The 21060-nt window shown below is 42.9% G+C and overlaps 1 protein-coding gene across 1 annotated transcript in view; it reads right to left on the bottom strand.

Moving 5' to 3' along the window:
- The window catches only part of LOC126262531 (cartilage oligomeric matrix protein), a 472157-nt gene extending 451458 nt beyond the window's left edge, over positions 1 to 20699 (bottom strand). The window contains exon 1 of the mRNA XM_049959203.1: positions 20611 to 20699. Coding sequence (XP_049815160.1) covers positions 20611 to 20698 — 88 coding nt within the window. The 5' untranslated portion in view covers position 20699. The remainder of the gene's footprint in view (positions 1 to 20610) is intronic.
- Positions 20700 to 21060: the final 361 nt, after the last annotated feature.

Genomic DNA, 21060 nt, shown 5'->3' with positions numbered 1-21060 from the left:
CGACTGCTAATGATACGAGGCCGTTGGGATACAGCACGGCGTTCCGTATTACCCTCCTGAACTCGCCGATTCCATATTCTGCTGACAGTGATTGGATATCGACCAACGCGAGCACAAATGTCGCGATGCGATAAACCGCAATCGCGATATTCTACAATCCGACCTTTATCAAAGTCGGAAACGTGATGATACGCATTTTTCCTCCTTGCACGAGGCATCACAACAACGTTTGACCAGGCAACACCGGTCAACTGCTGTTTGTGTATGATAAATCGGTTGGAAACTTTGCTCATGTCAGCACATTGTAGATGTCGCCACTGGCGCCAAAGTTGTGTGAATGCTCTGAAAAGCTAATCATCTGCATATCACAGCATCTACCTCCTGTCGGTTGAATTTCGCGTCTGTAGCACATCATCTTCGTGGTGTAGCTATTTTAATGGCCAGTAGTGTGGATCATCTGTTCAAAGTAGAACGTCGGTTACCCCATACGGATCTGCGAAGTGACGCCCGTTCGCCAAGCACCTGTGGGCTTTCTGTGCGGCGGTTCAACGTACGGAAAGATTCTCTCTGCGATACTCAAGATGCACCCTAGAAACTACTTCGCAAACGTGATTTTCCGTACAATCTCCATATGCTATGACTCATGCATCTTTCACCGGTTATCACCCACGTTGAAAGTTAGTTAAGTCGCGACATTCTGTCATGTTCACTACACACACATCTGTCTGTAGCAGACCGCACAGATATCGTGTCTACATTCTCTCCACATGCTACATCTAGTTGCAACTTGTAATCAACCGCTTATACGGTGCGTCTTCGAACGGGTCAGTTCTTTGCGTGACTTATGCCACATCTAATGTTCCTCCATAAGAAACAATGACAAAAAACAAAATCTCTTGAATCACACCCCACTGGTAAGGGTCCCATACAGACGAACAGTACTCTAAGACTGGACGAACTAACGTATTGTAAGCTATTTTCTTTGTTGAAGGACTGCATCGCTTCAGGATTCTACCAATAAACCGCAATCTAGAGTTTGCTTTACCCGTTACTTGTGTAATCTGATCATTCCATTTGAAATCATTTCGAATAGTCACACCCAGATACTTGACTGATGTTACCGCTTCCAAAGACTGATCATTTATTTTGTACTCATACATTAATGGGGATTTTCGCCTTGTTATACGCAGTAGATTACACTTACTAATATTGAGAGATAACGGCCGGTCATTACACCACGCATTTATCTTCTGCAAATCCTCATTGATTTGTTCACAACTTTCGTGTGATACTACTTTCGTGTAGACTACAGCATCATCGGCAAACAGTCTAAGGCCACTGTCAATACCATAAACCAGATCGTTTATGTAAGTCGTAAAAAAGCAGAGGACCTATTACGCTGCCCTGGGGCACACCTGAAGTTACTCTTGTTTCTGTTGAAGTTACCCCGTTCAGGACAACATACTGCTCCCTGTCTGTTAGAAAACTTTCTATCCAACCGCATATGTCATCGGATAGACCGTAAGCGCGCACTTTTTGGAGCAAGCGACAGTGCGGAACTCAGTCGAACGCCTTTCGAAAATCGAGGAATATGGCATCAACTTGAGAGCCGGTATCTAGAGCTTGTTGTATATCATACACAAAGAGGGCCAGCTGTGTCTCGCATGCCTTCTGTTTCCTAAAACAATGCTGATTTCTGCAGATGAGCTTGTCAGAGTATAGAAAGGTCATTGTTTCTGAACACAAAATATGTTCCATGATTGTACAACAAATCGATGTCAGTGAAATTGGCCGGTAATTATGTGCATCTACCCTTTTTATAGATTACTATGACCTGGGCCTTCTTCCAGTCCCGTGGAACTTTACGCTTTTCCAATGATCTCTGATAGATGATGGATAAGAATGGTGCTATATTTGTAGCATAGTCAACATAAAATCGTACGGGTATACCGTCTGGGCCAGATGCCTTCCTGGCGTCTAAGGATCTTAACTGTTTTACAATCCCAGATACACTAAACACTATGTCAGCCATCCTTGCGTTTGTTCGATGATTGAAAGGGGGAATGGTGTTGCAGTCCTCTACCGCAAACCTGTTTTTGAAAGCTAGGTTTAGAATTTCGGCCTTCTGTTCATCATCATCCGTTATATTACCCGTACTGTCAGCAAAAGAAGGTATTGAATTATTTGTAGCGTTCATAGATTTTACGTACGACCAAAATTTTTGGGGGTTATTTTTAGCATCTGCAGATAAAATATTGCTTTCAAATTCTTTAAAAGAATCTCTCATTGAGATTGATATGTAGATGATAATAGAACCTGTAGCACAGCACATTGTAGGTGAAGATTTGAATATTCTGCATTCCGAAAGTTCCTTCCTGCAGATTGTACACCATAGCTTCGGCGTGGCTTATATTAGGCCACTTGTTTGAATAACTTATTATTTCGAAAAACGCCTCACTGAATTATGCTGCAAATTGTATTGCCGGCCCACCACAGCAGCCCAGGGGTCACTGTTTCAAACTGTCACACAGAGGATGCAAGTTCGATCTCCGTTGTTATCAAGAATATTTCCTTGATGTCAGAAGTGCTGTTATGTCCACTGAACCAACTGAAGAGTTACTTGGAAATGAGTAGCGGCTCCGATTCTGAAAAATGCCATTAATGCATGGGAGAGCAGTGTGTTGACTACATACCAATGAAGTCAGTGATGGTTTCGGCACATGATGAAATTGAAGTAATCTGGCATTGCGTGATCACTGAAATTGGTTGACTTTTGTAACAAGTGACATACAAAGGGGAATCAAAATAAACGAATTCTGGGCGAAATGTTGTTAGTAACATGCATCGAGTACTCCCTGATCGATCGTTATCTGCGGAGAAGCGCATGTTAGATTGAAGCACTTCTTTTTGAAAATGTTATGTCAAGCGATTTTGCAGGTGCGGAAACAACGAAAAAAAATTCTATCAGATTTTGTCAAAAATCGTTACAGACGAGGAGAGATATTGTTACAAGTATGACCAAGAAATCAAGCAACAATCGCGTCAGTTTATTTTATAGTATTCTATATTTCGTTTTTCATCGCTATTTGGCATTCATACCATGCAGCCTGTGCCATATTGCATTAATAGCACATCTGATGATTACAAAGAATTTAATCGTACTACATAGAGAGCACGCAGTAGCTGATAACAGATTACAATACTAATGTCTGCAGGTGACGATCTCTTAAAAAGTTTATGATTATTTTGTAAGTTTTCTGAATTTTCTGCCGTGTGGGTATTGGTGATGCTGGTGAGAAACTGGTGTTTTAGTTTGCTTAGTCTCTTGAGCGAAATTGATTGATGATAATTGCCATAGCACTAACATAAAACGAAAATCTATTGGAGTCACCCTCTAATGTTGAGTTTCACGAAAAGACTGGGGAGACTAACTGCTATGGAAATGCGTCCTAATCAGTGGCATCACGTATCTTCTGCCACATGTCCAATCCGTAAATCTTAACCGAAGATGGACGGTAAGTGAGGACCAACGGACAAGCAAGTTACATTCGTTTCTTCGGCACTTGGATAGTCTAACAGGTACCACAGTTAACAGTATTTACTGCTTCCAAGAGCTAAAATGATAGTGCGGGGTACAGCGAAAAGAAAAAACAGTCTGCAGTGTGATGATCAAAGGATTTACTCCTCCCTCGTCATATAACACTGACTGTCGGTAGTAGTTTGTGGCCAAAGACGGTCACCGGTTTCATTCTCACACCACTGATCAGATCTGCCTCCTTCCCATCCTCCATGATTTTCTAGTTACCTACAATAAATGTGTACCTAAAAGGGAAGCGTGTTCGGGGCACATGAAACGCGACACAAAATTCGTTGGATGGAATACGCAGCATAACTGCGGATGACCCTAAATACCGTTTCATCAATGGGTGAAACATTAGGAGACATGCGTTAGAACCGATGGACATGATTCTTAAGTACGTCCTCGGATTATTTCACAGCAGTTTATTCATGACGTGGCTTGAAAACTGAAAAAAAAAATATTTTGTGATCGAATAAATTATGTAAATGTCCTGCGGAATACAAAATGTGTTGCTTTCCATCCCCTTCCCTTCTCCATCCTATCTCTGAACCTCCGTATTTACGTGCCTTACAACCCCCTGCACAGTGCAAGCCGTTATACCACCGTTTAACAAGTACCTACGCTATCTGGAACCGAGTTTTCGGCGCTGACTCATTGTCCAGTTAGGAGAGAATCTGATCTCACGCCTAACTTGTAGCTCTCCGCCTCTCTGCAGCTCTGCCGATACCCCAGAGAGATCGTCCTCCCTTCCGAAGGCGTAGAATCAGTTTTTCTCACTCCTAATGCTGCTCCTTTCGTTTCTCGCATTTCCACACCCAAACTCACAAACGAAACGAAGATCTCAACAGCAATGGATAACTGATACGGCAGAATTCTATAAGTTACCTTCAGCCTATAATCTCTCTCGTGGAGATTGTGTGTCAGTAAACACATTTGTCCGGGATAGGAACTATAAGAGGGGGAAATATCGTGAGTTTCACACAGTTTCTTCCCGACCTCTTGAATGGTGTGCTAACGAAATAAGATACAAAGTACGAATTGATATAATTTTATTCAACGTACAAGAGCATCATCATCTTAAGATCATCTGTGGTTTCTTCTGTGTTGAAAAATCAGTGGTTTGGTAGCAAGGAGGCAGATGAAAAATGTTTCGCAACAAGACAGTATTGAACGGAGAAGTTGTAGCCTCGGCGACAGCAGGCAGAACAAGTTTCCCGCCGGTCACGTCACAAAGCCTCACCGAGGCCTACTTTCCTGCACGCAGAATGGGAATACAGGGGCTGTCGTTTCCTAGGAAACGCGACAGCTGCCCGTTGGTCTCTTCACAGCTGCTGCCTTGATCACGAATATTTCCAACATTATATTCACCATTATCCTGACAACTATAGAAGATAGTACCGTGTAACATTTTGGGCTAGCTAGAAAACTTAGTATTTTGTACCATAGATTAACGTGCCATCTGAAACTTACTCGTTGCAAGCTACTTTCATTGCCGATCGTCATTTTGTGTAAAGCTTCTGCCGCGCCGTTATCACTGGGCGGTATGCCCTAGGCGTTTATTTACGTTCAAGAGCACAACAAGTAATACGTACATTTCAAAACCTTGTTAGTAATGATTAAATGATTAGCGTACATATCGTATGTTCCTAAATTGTTGGAACATATGTATTACTGACGAATAATAGTATTAACTAATGGAAATTTCTTATCTTAGAAAATAGATTAAGGAAAGTCAAATCTACGTTTCTAGCATTTGTAGACATAGAGAAAGCTTTTTACAATGTTGACTGGAATACTCTCTTTCAAATTCTAAAGGTGGCAGGGGTAAAATACAGGGAGCGAAAGGCTATTTACAATTTGTACAGAAACCAGATGGCAGTTATAAGAGTCGAGGGGCATAAAAGGGAAGCAGTGGTGGGGAAGGGAGTGAGACAGGGTTGTAGCCTCTCCCCGATGTTATTCAATCTGAATATTCAGCAAGCAGTAAAGGAAACAAAAGAAAAGTTCGGAGTAGGTATTAAAATCCATGGAGAAGAAATAAAAACTTCTCTCAGAGACAGCAAAGGACTTGGAAGAGCACTTGAACGGAATGGGCAGTGTCTTGAAAGGAGGATATAAGATGAATATCAACAAAAGCAAAACGAGGATAATGGAATGTAGTCGAATTAAGTCGCGTGATGCTGAGGGAATTAGATTAGGAAATGAGACACTTAAAGTAGTAAAGGAGTTTTGCTATTTGGGGAGCAAAATAACTGATGATGGTCGAAGTAGAGAGGATGTAAAACGTAGACTGGCAATGGCAAGGAAAGCGTTTCTCAAGATGAGAAATTTGTTAACATCGAGTATAGATTTAAGTGTCAGGAAGTCGTTTCTGAAAGTATTTGTATGGAGTGTTGCCATGTATGGAAGTGAAACATGGACGATAAATAGTTTGGATAAGAAAAGAATAGAAGCTTTCGAAATGTGGTGCTACAGAAGAATTCTGAAGATTAGATGGGTAGATCACATAACTAATGAGGAGGTATTGAACAGAATTGGGGAAAAGAGGAGTTTGTGGCACAACTTGACAAGAAGAAGGGATCCGTTGGTAGGACAGGTTCTGAGGCATCAGGGGATCACAAATTTAGCACTGGAGGGCAGTGTGGAGGGTAAAAATCGTAGAGGGAGACCAAGAGATGAATACACTATGCAAATTCAGAAGGATGTAGGTTGCAGTAAGTACTGGGAGATGAAGAAGCTTGCACAGGATAGAGTAGCATGGAGAGCTGCATAAAACCAGTCTCAGGACTGAAGACCGGAACAACTCATGACCTTACACTTTGCAGTAAATAGTAATCTTTTCCGCCCGGCAGCTACTGTGATTAGTTCCTACTGCTTCCACGGCTACATTTTCGTCAAACGACCTGTAATTTTTTTTTTTTAATCTAAGACGTAAGCCGCTATTTATATGTCTCATTTTTATAAGCATTGACGCAAACAAGCAGATAAATTTAGATCGCCGACAAAATAAAACTATGTTAAGACTGATCTACCTGTCTATAGGATGCACGTATGAAACGATATTCAACTATCTAAATATTCTTTGCCACTACAAATGCTGTCATTAACGTATATAACGCCTTCTACGTTCCGTAGCCAGGTACGTGCGTCGCATGAGCTAATTCACGGAAGTAACAAGACGCATCTGAGAGTAACGAGGTGGAAATAGAAAAAAAAAACTAAATCACCCAGAGTCCGACACGAATTTGCAAATGGAAAAGGAAACACGCGAATGATGGAGTGCATAAGCGAGTACCAAATCGTGGCTCCAGATATCTGTGGTTGTTTAACGAGGCTGCTGTGATGTACAGGAAGATGTCATCGTTGAGTGGCTGTAGGAGGATAGAAGATGACTAAGTCAAAAGAATTCTACTGAGTGTGATGAATGCCAGATCGCTCTACATCTAGGAAAAGGTAAGTTTATGCAGAATAGTAAGAAAAACAATTCCGTTCTGTTCGAATACATTTTTAGATGTGTCCTGTCTGACACCGTCAAGTTGATTAAATATCTAGACCTGACTTTGCAAAGCCGGCCGGCGTGGCCGTGCGTTTCTAGGCGCTTTAGTCTGGAACCGCGTGACCACTACGGTCGCAGGTTCGAATCCTGCCTCGGGCATGGATGTGTGTGATGTCCTTAGGTTAGTTAGGTTTAAGTAGTTCTAAGTTCTAGGGGACTGATGACCACAGATGTTAAGTCCCATAGTGCTCAGAGCCATTTGAACCATTTTTTTGACTTTGCAAAGAGATATGAAATTATCAAGGGCAGGCAAATGGTCGACTTCGGTTTATAGTGTGAATTTTAGGGAAGTGCGGTTCGTCCGGAATGGAGACCGAGCGTAGCACACTGGTGTGACTCATTCTTGAGTACTGCTAGAATGTTTGGGATCCAAACCAGGTCGGGTTAATGGAAGACATCGAAGCAATTCAGATGTGGGTTGGTAGATTAGTTACCGGTAGGTTCGATCAACAGGCAAGTATTACGGAGATGCTTCGCGAACTCAAATGGGAATCCCTGGAGGGAAGGCATTCTTTTCGCGGAACACTGAGAAAATTTAAGGAACCGGCATTTGTAGATGACTGCAGAACGATTCTACTGCCGCCAACGTACATTTCACGTAAGATCTACGAAGATAAGAGAAACTAGGGCTCGTACGGAAGCATAAAGACAGTCGCCTCCACCATGTACCATACGGTAGCTCCGTACGGTAGCTTGCTAAGTATCTATGTAGAATACCCACGTTTCAATCCCCATTACATACAAAAACCCTCGTCACATCCGGATTTGTCGCATTTGAAACATACGACAATTTATGCAGTTCAACGTAGCATGTGTTTCGGTTCACGGAACTCTCACCTGGAGCTTCTCATTGAATATATCCCATCAGAAATCGATTTCAATACGACTGGAGTAGGGAATCAGCTACGTCATCCTCTAAAGCGGGTCAAGGGGACCACAGAAAATGGCAGATCTTAATTAGACCTGAGGCTCAGAAAGTAGGAGCCAAGAACCTTAGCAGCTGCGTCGTATGATAAGTTAGGACTGGAGGTACATCACGCGTGTGTGTCAAGGAGATTACTTTTGGAACTGCATGTGGTTTATACCATCGCAGTTTCCATAGTAAATGCCAAATATTTTATGCTACGCCAGTGATGACACTAACTTACAAAATGCTCGTCAACACCTGCTTCGTGACGATCAAACTAATCATGCATCCGCTCGCAACATTCGAAATGAATATGTGCCCCTGACCACAAATGATAGATGACGGAGAAGTGCTGACTCTGCACAACTTTTTGTGATAGGCTGGTCTTGCTCGTATGCTGAAACAGCAGAATGGAAGGAACTCAGGCAGTCAGTTGTCCACGAGCGAGATAGTCCAGTGTATTGAAAGTGAGGGCTCAGACAGGCAACGCTTCGAAGTCTTCTGTTCCGCTCTGTCTTTGCCGATCGTGCGATACAAAAACATAGATATAGACAGATATTTTTGTATCGCACGATCGCTATAAGACGGGGCGTATCCCGTCTGGGCCCTCACTTTCAACGCACTTGATTATCCCGCCTGTGGACAACTGACAGTCTGGGTTCCCTCCATCCAGCTGTTTCACTGAACGAGTACAACCAGTCTACCACAAACGTGGCCCTGCGTATCTTAATCACTCCAGGCGTCTTGGAACCATTCCGCCAATATTCGCCATGGCACTGTGCCGCATCCGACTGGCCTGCGTATTTTGAACCCCTAGTGTGATGTTCGTGCCTTAGTAATCTTGAAAGGTTCTGTACGTCACGTCTGCACTTACAGGACATTGAAGATCAGTTTGTGTTCATTCTTATGCATTTTATGACCATTGTTAACCATAAAAAGAAGTGACTGAATTTGGTTTATAGAAACACTAACACTACCTTTTAGTAAGACTGGGAACTAACTCAATAAGACATATTCAAAATGACCACTCTCCGAAAAACGACATTCAGCAACACAAATGCAACATATTGGCAATAATATATTTTACAATCGGCGTATTTTAGACTACATACTAGCAATCATTACGGGCTGGCTAAAAAGCCACCTGTAATTTTTGTCCTTTTTTTTTTACATATATCAATGTAAGTATTCAAATATACACAAAACTGTATTTATACTAAATTTTTCTATTTAGACCATACTGACTGTAGTACTTATCCATTTTAACAAAAGATCTGTAGATACCAAGAAATTATGGTGCACGTCAGTGTGATTAAAAAAAGAACAATAATATTTCATGCTTTTCAGAACTTCGTGAATTAAATTTTGTTTTTGAAAACCAAACTCTGATAAATATATAAGAGCTATAAGTTTCATTAAAATGGTGTCTACTGAGATCCCGGTACCGTGTCTCCGATGTTGCTTGCGACTTGAGCAACCGACGATACAGTGACAGGAAGAATTTTCTGATTACGTGAGCCAGCATACACAAACAGTTACGGTAGTACACGTAACACGTGCACGTGTATCAACACAGAACTCCGAACAGATGTTCGCTGTGATCATAGTATACGACGACTGCATGATTCCTGATGAATCACGACTCGTGATGTAGCTAAGCAGGATAGCCTCAAGGAGTTAGGCATTTTAACGGAAGCATAACAATACACATATTCGCTAGTAAAATGTGTCGTAAATAAGGCATAACTATTGAGAAGAAGAATGCTGATGTCCATATATACAACACTAGAGGAAAAAAGACCTTTATTATCATTATTAAAGCTAGCAGTGGGTCAGAAGGAATCCAATACGCAGCAACAAAATTTTTCATTTTTTATCCGATAACATAAAATGTCTGAAAGGTAGCAAAGCAAGTTTTAAATGTAACCTAAAATCATTTCTGCTGGACAACTCCCTCTGTTCAATTGACGAATTTTTATTTAAAAACTGATATCCGATATTAACAAAATAAAAAAGAGATATGGTGTTATGAGTAGTTGTATGAATCGGGCTCAAAAACATGTTATTTAATGTTAACATTAATCAAGTATACATATCCGGTAAACTGACTCGCTTTTCATCCTTTCGACAAAAGAACCGTTCAGATGATCTATGGAACACGTAAGTAACTAACTAGTTATTTCCTTAGCATATTTTTCACATTTTCCTTAGGAAGTTTTCTACTTTTTCAACAGTTACAGGATATCCGGGGGTGTATGGTGGAGATGGGGGAATTTCGAAATGCTGAAAACTTTCATGTAAGTCCTTCTATTAGCGCAGAATCGTCAGTAAAGCAAAAAAGTTAGAAACAAACTGCAACTCTTTTTAGTTCTTTGTATTGTAACACCAATACTCTGAAATTTATTATTTTCAGTTTCCAATGAATAATGTTTTGCCCATATTTTGTGTAAATTTTGTCAATATTCACATTTATTTATGATTTTGTACCGAATATGATCTGCGAAATTATTACATGGTTTATTGGTCGACGTATAGGATCCATAGGGTAGGAAAAGGTGGAGGGAAATCCCTCTATGTTAAGGAGACCAAAGCACGCCGATGGAAAAGGTGAAGAGCACGATAACAGGGCGCCAACCGGGTACAAATCCAGTCAGTAGTCAGCCATCATTGTGAGCTCATCCTTGCATGGATACGAGGCTAAAATCTACTTTGGGTATTATTTCATTCAGAACCAGCCAGATTAATTTCGTACTGTTAATGTGAAGGTGGCAAGGATGTGTCACAGTAAGGTGCGTAATGGAATAGTTAATGAAGAGACTTACTGCTCTTTCAAATTTTAGGTTTACATATTACAAACTTCTTGTCCATTAAAATGTATGTCCAATTAGGACTGGTGACCCTATTACTACCCTGCTACAATTCTTAACTATGTTTTATGTATCCTAAAAGAAACCATTTGCAATCTGCATTGTTTTTCACGCTGATCATCGTATTTTTTGGATACGAAGAATTAACTCTGAATTCTATCGTCTAAATGAACCATTAACAACACGCTCATGGTCCAAATTTAGTAAAATGACAATACAATGACTTGTATGGAAATGGGTAGCAAGCGGTGTTATGGTAGCCATCTTCAGTATCGTAGTTACAATAGTGCGGACCAGATATTTCGCACAGATGAAGAGTACTGGTTCACAATTGATCAACATAGAGGCATGTGAATAACAATAGCCGCCTAGAAACCCTCCAGTATGTAGACTTTTCATTAGTCTTGTGTGGCTCAAATGATTTCTAAATACAAAGATCTGAAATTATGTCTAAAATTACAATACTTCATGTCTGGCTAATAAAAAGGGTTAAGAAACCAATACTTACGGGTAAGCTTACATCACAAATATCAATGGAACAGTTCAAATGATTTAAATGGCACTGAGCACTAAGGAACTTAACATCTGAGGTCATCAGTCCCCTAGAACTTAGAACTACTTAAACATAACTAACCTAAGGACATCACACACATCCATGTCCGAGGCAGGATTCGAACCTGTGACCGTAGCAGTCGCGCGGTTCCGGGCTGAAGTGCCAAGAACTGATCGGCCACCGCGGCCGGCAATGGAAGAGTTAATAGATAGCACCACCACTAGTACAAATGCAGGCTAAATTTTTTTTTTTCAATTTGGAGCCTGTTGTTTACGTCGGGTTAGCCATTTGTCAAGTATGTTCGATACAATTTTCGCTACCATCAATAAACAAATTACGTTATACGAAAATGTCAGGTAAGGTGTGTAACTATATTTTAGAGTTCTTAGCAAACACACACCAACGCATGCCTCAAAATTAAGAATTATGGTCAAATGTGAATGCAGCATACCACGGGCCTAAGGGAAGTTTGATAAGACCATTATGATACACGACATACATTGTAACGATGAGCATATCGTCAATAATGCCCTGTGGCAGTTCGTGGGTGACGACAATTGTCACAAATTTATTTCGGAGCACAGGATCAATTATAGGAGACCGTGGTTGATAGGAAGGCTGATAACTAACCAACAAAATAACGGAATGTAAGATAGAGCATACCAAAAGGAAGGAGGCTGCACTCCGCTATCGCCGAACTTTCACAACCGTCGTACATGCATGTGGAACGGTCGCATCAATTCCGTAGAGGGCTACGAAGAAGGGACACGTATTCGTTGGAAGAATATTGAAGAACTGCGTTTCATTCATGAAGAAGTCGCTAGCAAAATCCTCGTCCAATAGTTTCTTGAGTACTGATTCTTAGTGTGCGGGTTACATAACTAATTCGATAAAGAGAGACAGAAAATTAAAACAAGAACTGAGCAATTAGTCAAAGGTTTGTTTGAACAGCTTGAAAGTATCACAGAAATGTACAACAATAGCCAGTAGATTACTGTCAGAACGAGACCAGGAATTTCCAAATGCGACAGGAGCTACTTTACGTCTTCCCACAAATATTCCGTTGGATGAGAACGGGGATATACATATTAGTGCTTACAGGACTTTCTGTCATGGCCAGAGAATGGAAAAAAGCATGAGGTCCAGTTTCTCTACCCCGAGATTGCATCCCAAAAGCGCCTTATAACATCTCCAACAAACTTTCTCTGCAGCTTTCAGGAACAGGGTACATCAGGGCAATAACATGTAGCGCCTACTATTACGTTAGGGCACTCATAACTCGCAAGATACTTAACGTGGTTTTTGAAATTTTCGCAGTATAATAAATATTTCATGAGGTTTCGGGGTTGGAGCCGGAAGACGTCAAAATTTTGCCCATGATATTTCAGCTTACGATCATTCAGCAATTTGTGTGTGTGTGTGAGAGAGAGAGAGAGGGAGAGAAGGAGAGGGAGAGAAGGAGAGGGAGAGAGAGAGAGAGACAGAGAGAGACAGAGAGAGAGCCGAAATACCGTGGCACAATGTCGGCGTCATCCGGCTGCAAGCGCGAAATCTCATGGAAGATACTTCATGTTATTTGAATCCTCCATCACGCCCTGATTTATAGAGATTCTCCTCAAAATGCTGAATCCTTTCATATCTATAAAGGAAACAGACGTGGCATATCAAGCGTGTCCACACACCTTTGCAGATTGTCTCTCTACCCCCGCCCCTCCCCCCTCCCCCCACCACGCCTCCCTCCCACTCTCTCTCTCTCTCTCTCTCTCTCTCTCTCTCTCTCTCTCTCTTTGTCTCACAAACACGCAAGCACACGTACACGTAACAAGCAAATGCACGTCTTGCAGTAACTGTTCTGTAGAATTGCTTAAACTACAGCAGTGCTCGTGTTGCATTGAGTGAGCGTTGCACTAAAAGAGCGTCAGCGCAACCGCTAAACGCTGTGTTCGTAATCGGGACAACCGCAGTCTGAACTGTCATCTGACCAACTGTCTCTGCGCTCTCCGCGGTGTTCCAGTTCCCTCTCACTCAAGCTACGGCCGACAGCATTCTTTACCACTCTCAGCTGTCACCAAGTATTCTGTAGCAGGTCCTCCACTATCATCCGTATTTCACAGACAAACTAATTGAATCATGACTTGGGTAGGTACTCGCAAAGTTTATCCTCACGTTTGTACGCATAGTGATCATGCACGCTATGGTAGGGTGGGATTATTTACGTTTCCATACTTGTAATTCACCATTCTCAGTTGATCATAGTAGTGTAGTAGTGCTATTGCGGTTGTGTGAAACACTGGTTGCAATAGGCTACACAGTAATTTACCTGAAACCAAAATGGGAGATACCGTTGGACAATGGGGCGGTGTGAACAGTGCTTTTTTTTTCTGAGAAATCAGCGGACTAGTAACAAGTATGTGACAGTACTGGAAACTATTTCGACATGGTCAGGCACAAATTCGTGTGCTTGCACATGAGCTGGCAATGAAAACAACGGGAGTGTTGTGTTTCCGCCACTGAACGTAGAATGCAACACTGCGTGAAATCGACCAGCTCAGCGTAATTCTGAAGTCAGCATTCGCTGTATCTCTTCCGGCTAATGTTTCCTCCCACGCACACTTTACCTTCTAGTTGTAACACTACAATCCGCTTGAAATCCGACTACTGAAGCACGCTAACGTTTGTCATCGAAGGATGACAAGTATATGCTGGCATCGCCGAACCACTGTTTCTATCATTTCTGTTTGAAAATTCTTTTATTGCAGAGCATGGCTCGAAATAACTTGAATAATCATCGTTTTAGCGTATTTGATCGTCCCTTCAACAAGCAAAGCAAGGAAACATCCAGAGGGCAATTCGCCTTATCTCGGCACGTACCTCTCAACTTGTGGAATCCTTTTTTCCTCTCATGTATGGACGGCACGCGCAAACAAGGCTTCTCAACATAGGTTTGTTCAAATATTTGCATTCTTATACTGCAGTTAATTCGGGACTCGGTGATATTTACATAAAAATTTAGTTCAGTTATCTGAAGAGATTCCAGGGACGTAGATGATGCACGCCATATGATGTAAAGTGTGTCTCATTCAGGAGGAACACTCTTGCGGACTTTAGAAGAAAACGCTCAAAGAAATCCAGAAACTAAACTTGCAAACGTATATCCTCTCTCAGTGGCATTCCATGGAACAGTCGAGCAAAACAGAAGTATAAATTATTTAACCATTTTTCTTATTAAAAATGCGTTGTGAGATACTAGGTACATTCTTAATTCTGTGACGAAGGATATATCCTGGAGCTTTCTCACAATGTGGAAAAATAATTTAAAAAATCTCTTAGCATCCTGAGATTATACACAGAAAATTGACGAACCGTGGCTTAGTACAGAATAAAGCGATTTACAGTCTTACAGAAATCAGGTCTTTATAGAAGGAATCTAATAAGTGAATAGTTCCTAACTACTTATCGAAAACTGTCACATTGACTGCGAGGTGAACGTAACGTGTGTATTTTATTTTATCTGACTCGCATGCTAAACACGCTAAGCGACAATACAGACACACACACCATCAGTAAAGTGACCCTTTTCAAAATGAACTATCAGTTTCGAAATTGCGTGGCGCCACAAAAAGTTATACATTTTTTACTACTGAAATTATCGTAATTATGTGATGACGTGCTAGTAAACTTAATCTCCAACTAACCATCTGCCTGCAGGGCACACAGATAAACGTCAGAAAAAGTCTTTACCAAACTGTATGAGTCACACTGCAGCACCTATTTTCTGACGTATTCAGCTGCATAATGGGGTAGCAGAAACCGTCTGCATGTAACTGCTTGGTTTTCATCTTATGGTTACACGGACCAAGAGACGTTTCATGAAAAGATCGCGTATACTGGTGCACGCGTCTTCGTGCACGTTATATAAATGTGAGTGACGTAGATCGTCTTTACTAAGATTCCGTTCCTGGAGAGTTTATCATTTGGCAACTAACCCCCAAACAGGGAGGAATATGACGCTGCTGAACGTGATCGTTAAACGCAAGACACGTTTGACTGCAGCTCACGATGACGTTCACTGATTAAAAGAGCCAACTGAATTATGGCCGAGGATCTGTTATCACAATAGTAGCTCACATTGTTTCAGGACACACTTCTAACTTTAGTCATCCATCATATCGCATGCATTAGGTCCTTGCCTGGTAAACAAGCCTGATGCACAAACAAACTTAACGATGTTGTTGTTGCTTTACTACTTGCTTTGCTGCACAAGGACAAGCTTGTAACTGCAAAATAGGAACTAAGTCGCCTGCGATTTGTTGGGAGAAGGCTAGCATGGAGTGGCATATCTGTTTACGAAAGTATCGGTTCAGCAATAGTAGTATTTGGCATTGATTCAGAACTGGGATATCTCTACATGTGAAGCGGTAGAAATCTCTCTTCTCATAGTAGACACCACTGTATTGCACCTGCGATGAAAGGAAGTCCATCTGTGACACTGGATGTAAGGGCCCGAATCTTCCTGAGTGGGATTAAAGTCCATTCGCTGGTGCGCGCCAAGGTTTCATTTGGCGTAGGTCTGGAGAACCATACGATTTTTAATGTTTTCATACAGTGGTTGAATCAAAAATGTCTTCGTCACTGTGAGCCCATATTTTTCAATAGCCCGTGCAGCACTACGTGGTTTTACGTTGCATGCGATGTAGAATGCAATTTTCAATACTGGACTGTGAGCGATACAGAGAACTTAAAATACACAGGGAATTATGACACTTCTCGCGATTGAAACAAAGAATTTTGCATTTGCAACGTCAGGCGAAAGAATGAACGAAGGTTGCGTGCGAAAATTTCTTTGTAACGAACACAAGACTGACAGAGTGGGTTCCGCTTTCAGTTTCCCGCTAAGGTACACCGACGGAGATGGTATTCTTGCTTACATAACGACAATTGTTTGGACATGGATTTCGTGTGTGAACGTCGAGACAAAATTGCAGTCTAGCGAGTTGGCTCACATCGGCTCACCGCGGATGTTTATTTTAGTGCAGGAAAGGCTTACTGCTGGTTCGGCTTCTGGAATCAAGCACAATAAATATTTTGGCAACGAGCAGAAAAATACTGAAGAACTAAAGAGCAATTAAAAACAAACGACACTGCTGTGCACAACTCTACGATAATTTGAGAGAGTTTGACAAGTCTGAAATATCAGCTATTTCACCATATTACGTAACGCTCTGATATGTTCGCCAGTGATTACCACCTCATCCCGAACAGGAAAAGAATAACTACCACCACAGGTTTTCGCAAACTAAATGTAGCCATTGAACGTACTTGAATGCACTTGCGGCAGAGGTTAGAGTCGAGGGTATACAGTAGATTGTCCACGAAGAAACGAAACACCTCATGTTACCCTGAAAAGTAGCTTAAGCTTGTAGCTTTAGCAGTGATATATTTCAGTATCAACTGAGTAACTACGTGAAGCTGTTGTGATGAATATTTATTTCCAGACTAGTAGTCCTGGTCAAGAGCCAGCTTACATTCACCTATAGAACATATATTTGTATGGAAACAACTTCCTACACCCACGTCTGTTCTCAGCGAAGATCTTCGAAACGGCGGAATGTGCAAGCCACTGTACCATGTATCACGGTTTGATCCCGTTCTATTCGCGTATGGAGCGCGAGAACGATTGCTTAAACGCCACTACACGTGCTGTAACTGGTTTAATTTTGTCTTCGGAGTCCGCACGCGTGGTGTATGTAGGAAATCGCAGAATATTCCTAAATTACTCACATAACAGTGCTTTTTGAAGCTTTGTAAGTCGGCTGTCGCGTGATATTTGGCATCTGTCGAACGCGGATGGAAAATCAGGTTTTTCAGCCTGTCCGTGGCAGTTTTTAACACATATCTGTAACTATTCGTGCAGCCCTTCTTAGTAAGCTCAATGTCCCCTGCTAAAGGTATTTAGTACAAGTCCCACACACCTGAGAAATATTCTAAGGAGGGTCGCACAAATGCCTTGTAAGCTGCCTCCTTCGTACATCGATGCATTTTCCCTGTATCCTGGCAATGAACTGAAGTCTACCACCTGCTTTATCAACAACTGATGCTATTTCATCACTCCGTTTCATATCTCGACAAAATGTTACGGCGAGATATTTGTATGAGTTGACTGATTCTACTTGTGAATCGTTGATACTGTAGTCATAACACACTACATTTAAATTTGCGAAGTGCATAATTTTACAATTCTGAAAATTTAAAGTAAGTTACCAGTTTCCACAACTTATCAAGATCTGACTGAATCCTTGTACGGCTTCATTCATGCAGTACTTCATTATAGGTAACTGCATGATCTGCAAATTTTACGAGGTTACTATTAATAAGTCACTGTCTGCCAGGTCATTAATACGCACTGAGGTGACGAAAGTCGTGAGATAGTGATATGCACATGTACGTGCACAAGGTATAAAAAGGGCAGTGCATTGGCGGAGCTGTCGTTTGTACTCAAGTGATTCATGTGCAAAGGTTCCCGACTTCATTACGGCCGCACGACGGTATTAATAGACTTTGAACGCGGCGTGGTACTTGGAGCTAGACGCTTGCGACATTCCATTTCGGAAATCGTTAAAGAATTCAATATTCTGAGATCCACAGTGACGAGAGTGTGCCGAGAATACCAAATGTCAGGCATTACGTCTCATCATGGTTCACGCAGTGGTCGACGGCCTTCACGTAACGACCGAGAGCAGCGGCATTTGCGTAGATTTGTCAGTGGTAACAAACAAGCAACGCTGCGTGAAATAACCGCAGAAATCAACGTCGGACGTACGACATACGGTACCCGTTAGGACAGTGTGGCGAAATTTTGCGTTAATGGGCTATAGCAGCAGACGACCGACGCGAGTGCCTTCGCTAACTGCACGACATCGCCTGCAGCGCCTCTCCTGCGCTCGTGACCACATCGGTTGGACCCTAGACACTGGAAAACCGTAGCCTGCCAAGATGAGTGCTGATTTCAGTTGGTACCAGTTGATGGCAGGGTTCGAGTGTGGCGCAGACCCCACGAAGGCACGGACCCAAGTTGTCAACAAGGTTCAAAAATGGTTCAAATGGCTCTGAGCACTGTGGGACTTAACTTCTGAGCTCATCAGTCCCCTAGAACTTAGAACTACTTAAACCTAACTAACCTAAGGTCATCACACACATCCATGCCCGAGGCAGGATTCGAACCTGCGACCGTAGCGGTCGCGCGGTTCCAAACTGAAGCGCCTAGAACCGCTCGGCCACCCCGGCCGGCTGTCGACAAGGCATTGTGCAAGTTGGTGGTGGCTCCATATTGGTGTGGGCTGTGTTTACATAGAATGAACTGAGCCCACTGGTCCATCGGCTACGTGGAGACCACTTGTAGCCATTCGTGGACTTAATGTTTCTGTCACGGACTGCGCGGCCCCTCCCGACGGAGGTTCGAGTCCTCCGTCGGGCACCGGTGTGCGTGTTCGTCTTAGCATAAGTTAGTTTAAGTAAATTTAAGTAGTGGGTAAGTCTAGGGACCGATGACCTAAGCAGTTTGGTCCCTTAGGAATTCATACACATTTGAACATTTGAACTTAATGTTTCCAAACAACGTTGGAATTTTCATGAATGACAATACGCCATATCACCGGCCCACAACTGTTTGCGATTGGTTTGAAGAGCATTGCGGTCAGTTCGAGAGAATTATTTGGTCACCCAGATTGCCCGTCACGAATCCCATCGAACATTTATGGGACGTAATCGGGAGGTCAGTTCGTGCACAAAATCCTGCACCGGTCCCACTTTCGCAATTATGGACGGATGTTGAGGCAGCATGGCTCAACGTTCCTCCAGGGGACTTCCAAAGACTTGTTCAGTCCATTGCTGCATTACATCTACATCTACATTTATACTCCGCAAGCCACCCAACGTGTGTGGCGGAGGGCACTTTACGTGCCACTGTCATTACCTCCCTTTCCTGTTCCAGTCGCGTATGCTTCGCGGGAAGAACGACTGCCGGAAAGCCTCCGTGCGCGCTCGAATCTCTCTAATTTTACATTCGTGATCTCCTCTGGAGGTATAAGTAGGGGGAAGCAATATGTTCGATACCTCATCCAGAAACGCACCCTCTCGAAACCTGGCGAGCAAGCTTGAGTTTGCTAAACATCTCCGTAACGCTATCACGCTTACCAAATAACCCTGTGACGAAACGCGCCGCTCTTCTTTGGATCTTCTCTTTCTCCTATGTCAACCAGACCTGCTACGGATCCCACACTGATGAGCAATACTCAAGTATAGGTCGAACAAGTGTTTTGTAAGCCACCTCCTTTGTTGATGGACTACATTTTCTGAGGACTCTCCCAATGAATCTCAACCCGGCACCCGCCTTACCAACAATCAATTTTATATGATCATTCCACTTCAAATCGTTCCGTACGCATACTCCCAGACATTTTACAGAAATAACTGCTACCAGTGTTTGTTGGCTCTGAGCACTATGGGACTTAACATCTATGGTCATCAGTCCCCGAGAACTTAGAACTACTTAAACCTAACTAACCTAAGGACATCACACAATACCCAGTCATCACGAGGCAGAGAAAATCCCTGACCCCGCCGGAAATCGAACCCGGGAACCCGGGCGCGGGAAGCGAGAACGCTACCGCACGACCACGAGCTGCGCACCCAGTGTTTGTTCCGTTATCATATAATCATACAATATAGGATCCTTCGTCAGGCAAAAGGCAGTCCAATACTATGTTAGGAGGTATCCCATGACTTATGTCACCTCAGTTTGTAACACGAACAGCAAGCATCTTGGGGCACTACTTCTGTAGATAACGCCCCAGCCACTGTGTGTTACCTACCAAGAAATTCCTAATCCAGTCACAAAGTTTGGTTCATATGTTGTACGATCGTCTTGAGATACACTGAATATGTATACAGGAAAGTAATTCGTTATGTTAGTGAGTGATTAATTCGTAAATTGAAGTAACTCTGCGAAAAAGCCGACGCAATTTCTCCGTGTAATGGCGCAACTGAGCATAATGTTCCAGTAGCCCGCACTGCAACATCGGGCACAGTGAGCGAGATGGGTAAGAGAAGGCGAGCGGAGCGACTGGTACACTTGTGTGGGGTACTCGCCTGGGTCCATGGAGATGGCGGCGGCGGCGCCGGCGGCCGCGAGCAGCAGCAGCAGCGGCAGCAGCGGGGAAGCTGGCGGCGCGACCATCCTGCAGGCACTGCCGGCCCGCCGCCGCGCCGCCTTCTTATAGCCTCGCCTCTCCTCCCGGAGGCTGCGGCCGCGGCCGCGGCGCGACACGGGAGGGCGCCCAATGCGACGGGCACGGCCCGCGATTTATTGAGGGCGCCGATCGAATCAAGGCCGGCCCAATCATCGCTGCACTCTTGCAGTGTGTGCGCCAATGGCATTCGTCTATATCGGTCGTGAACATAATAATTTCAATTTTTAAGCAGCCCCTCGAGCTCCCGATGCCTGTCTCCTCCATCTTCGTCAGTAGCGGAGATAGCAACGGAAAGCTCGAGAACTTCATTCTAATTGACGCGGCTCAAAAACAAGTCATGTTATTCATA

Source organism: Schistocerca nitens, chromosome 6, assembly GCF_023898315.1.
Source record: "Schistocerca nitens isolate TAMUIC-IGC-003100 chromosome 6, iqSchNite1.1, whole genome shotgun sequence".
Classification (NCBI taxonomy): domain Eukaryota; kingdom Metazoa; phylum Arthropoda; class Insecta; order Orthoptera; family Acrididae; genus Schistocerca; species Schistocerca nitens.
The sequence above is the reverse complement of the archived record's forward strand: the minus strand, read 5'-3'. Positions and strand labels throughout refer to the sequence as shown.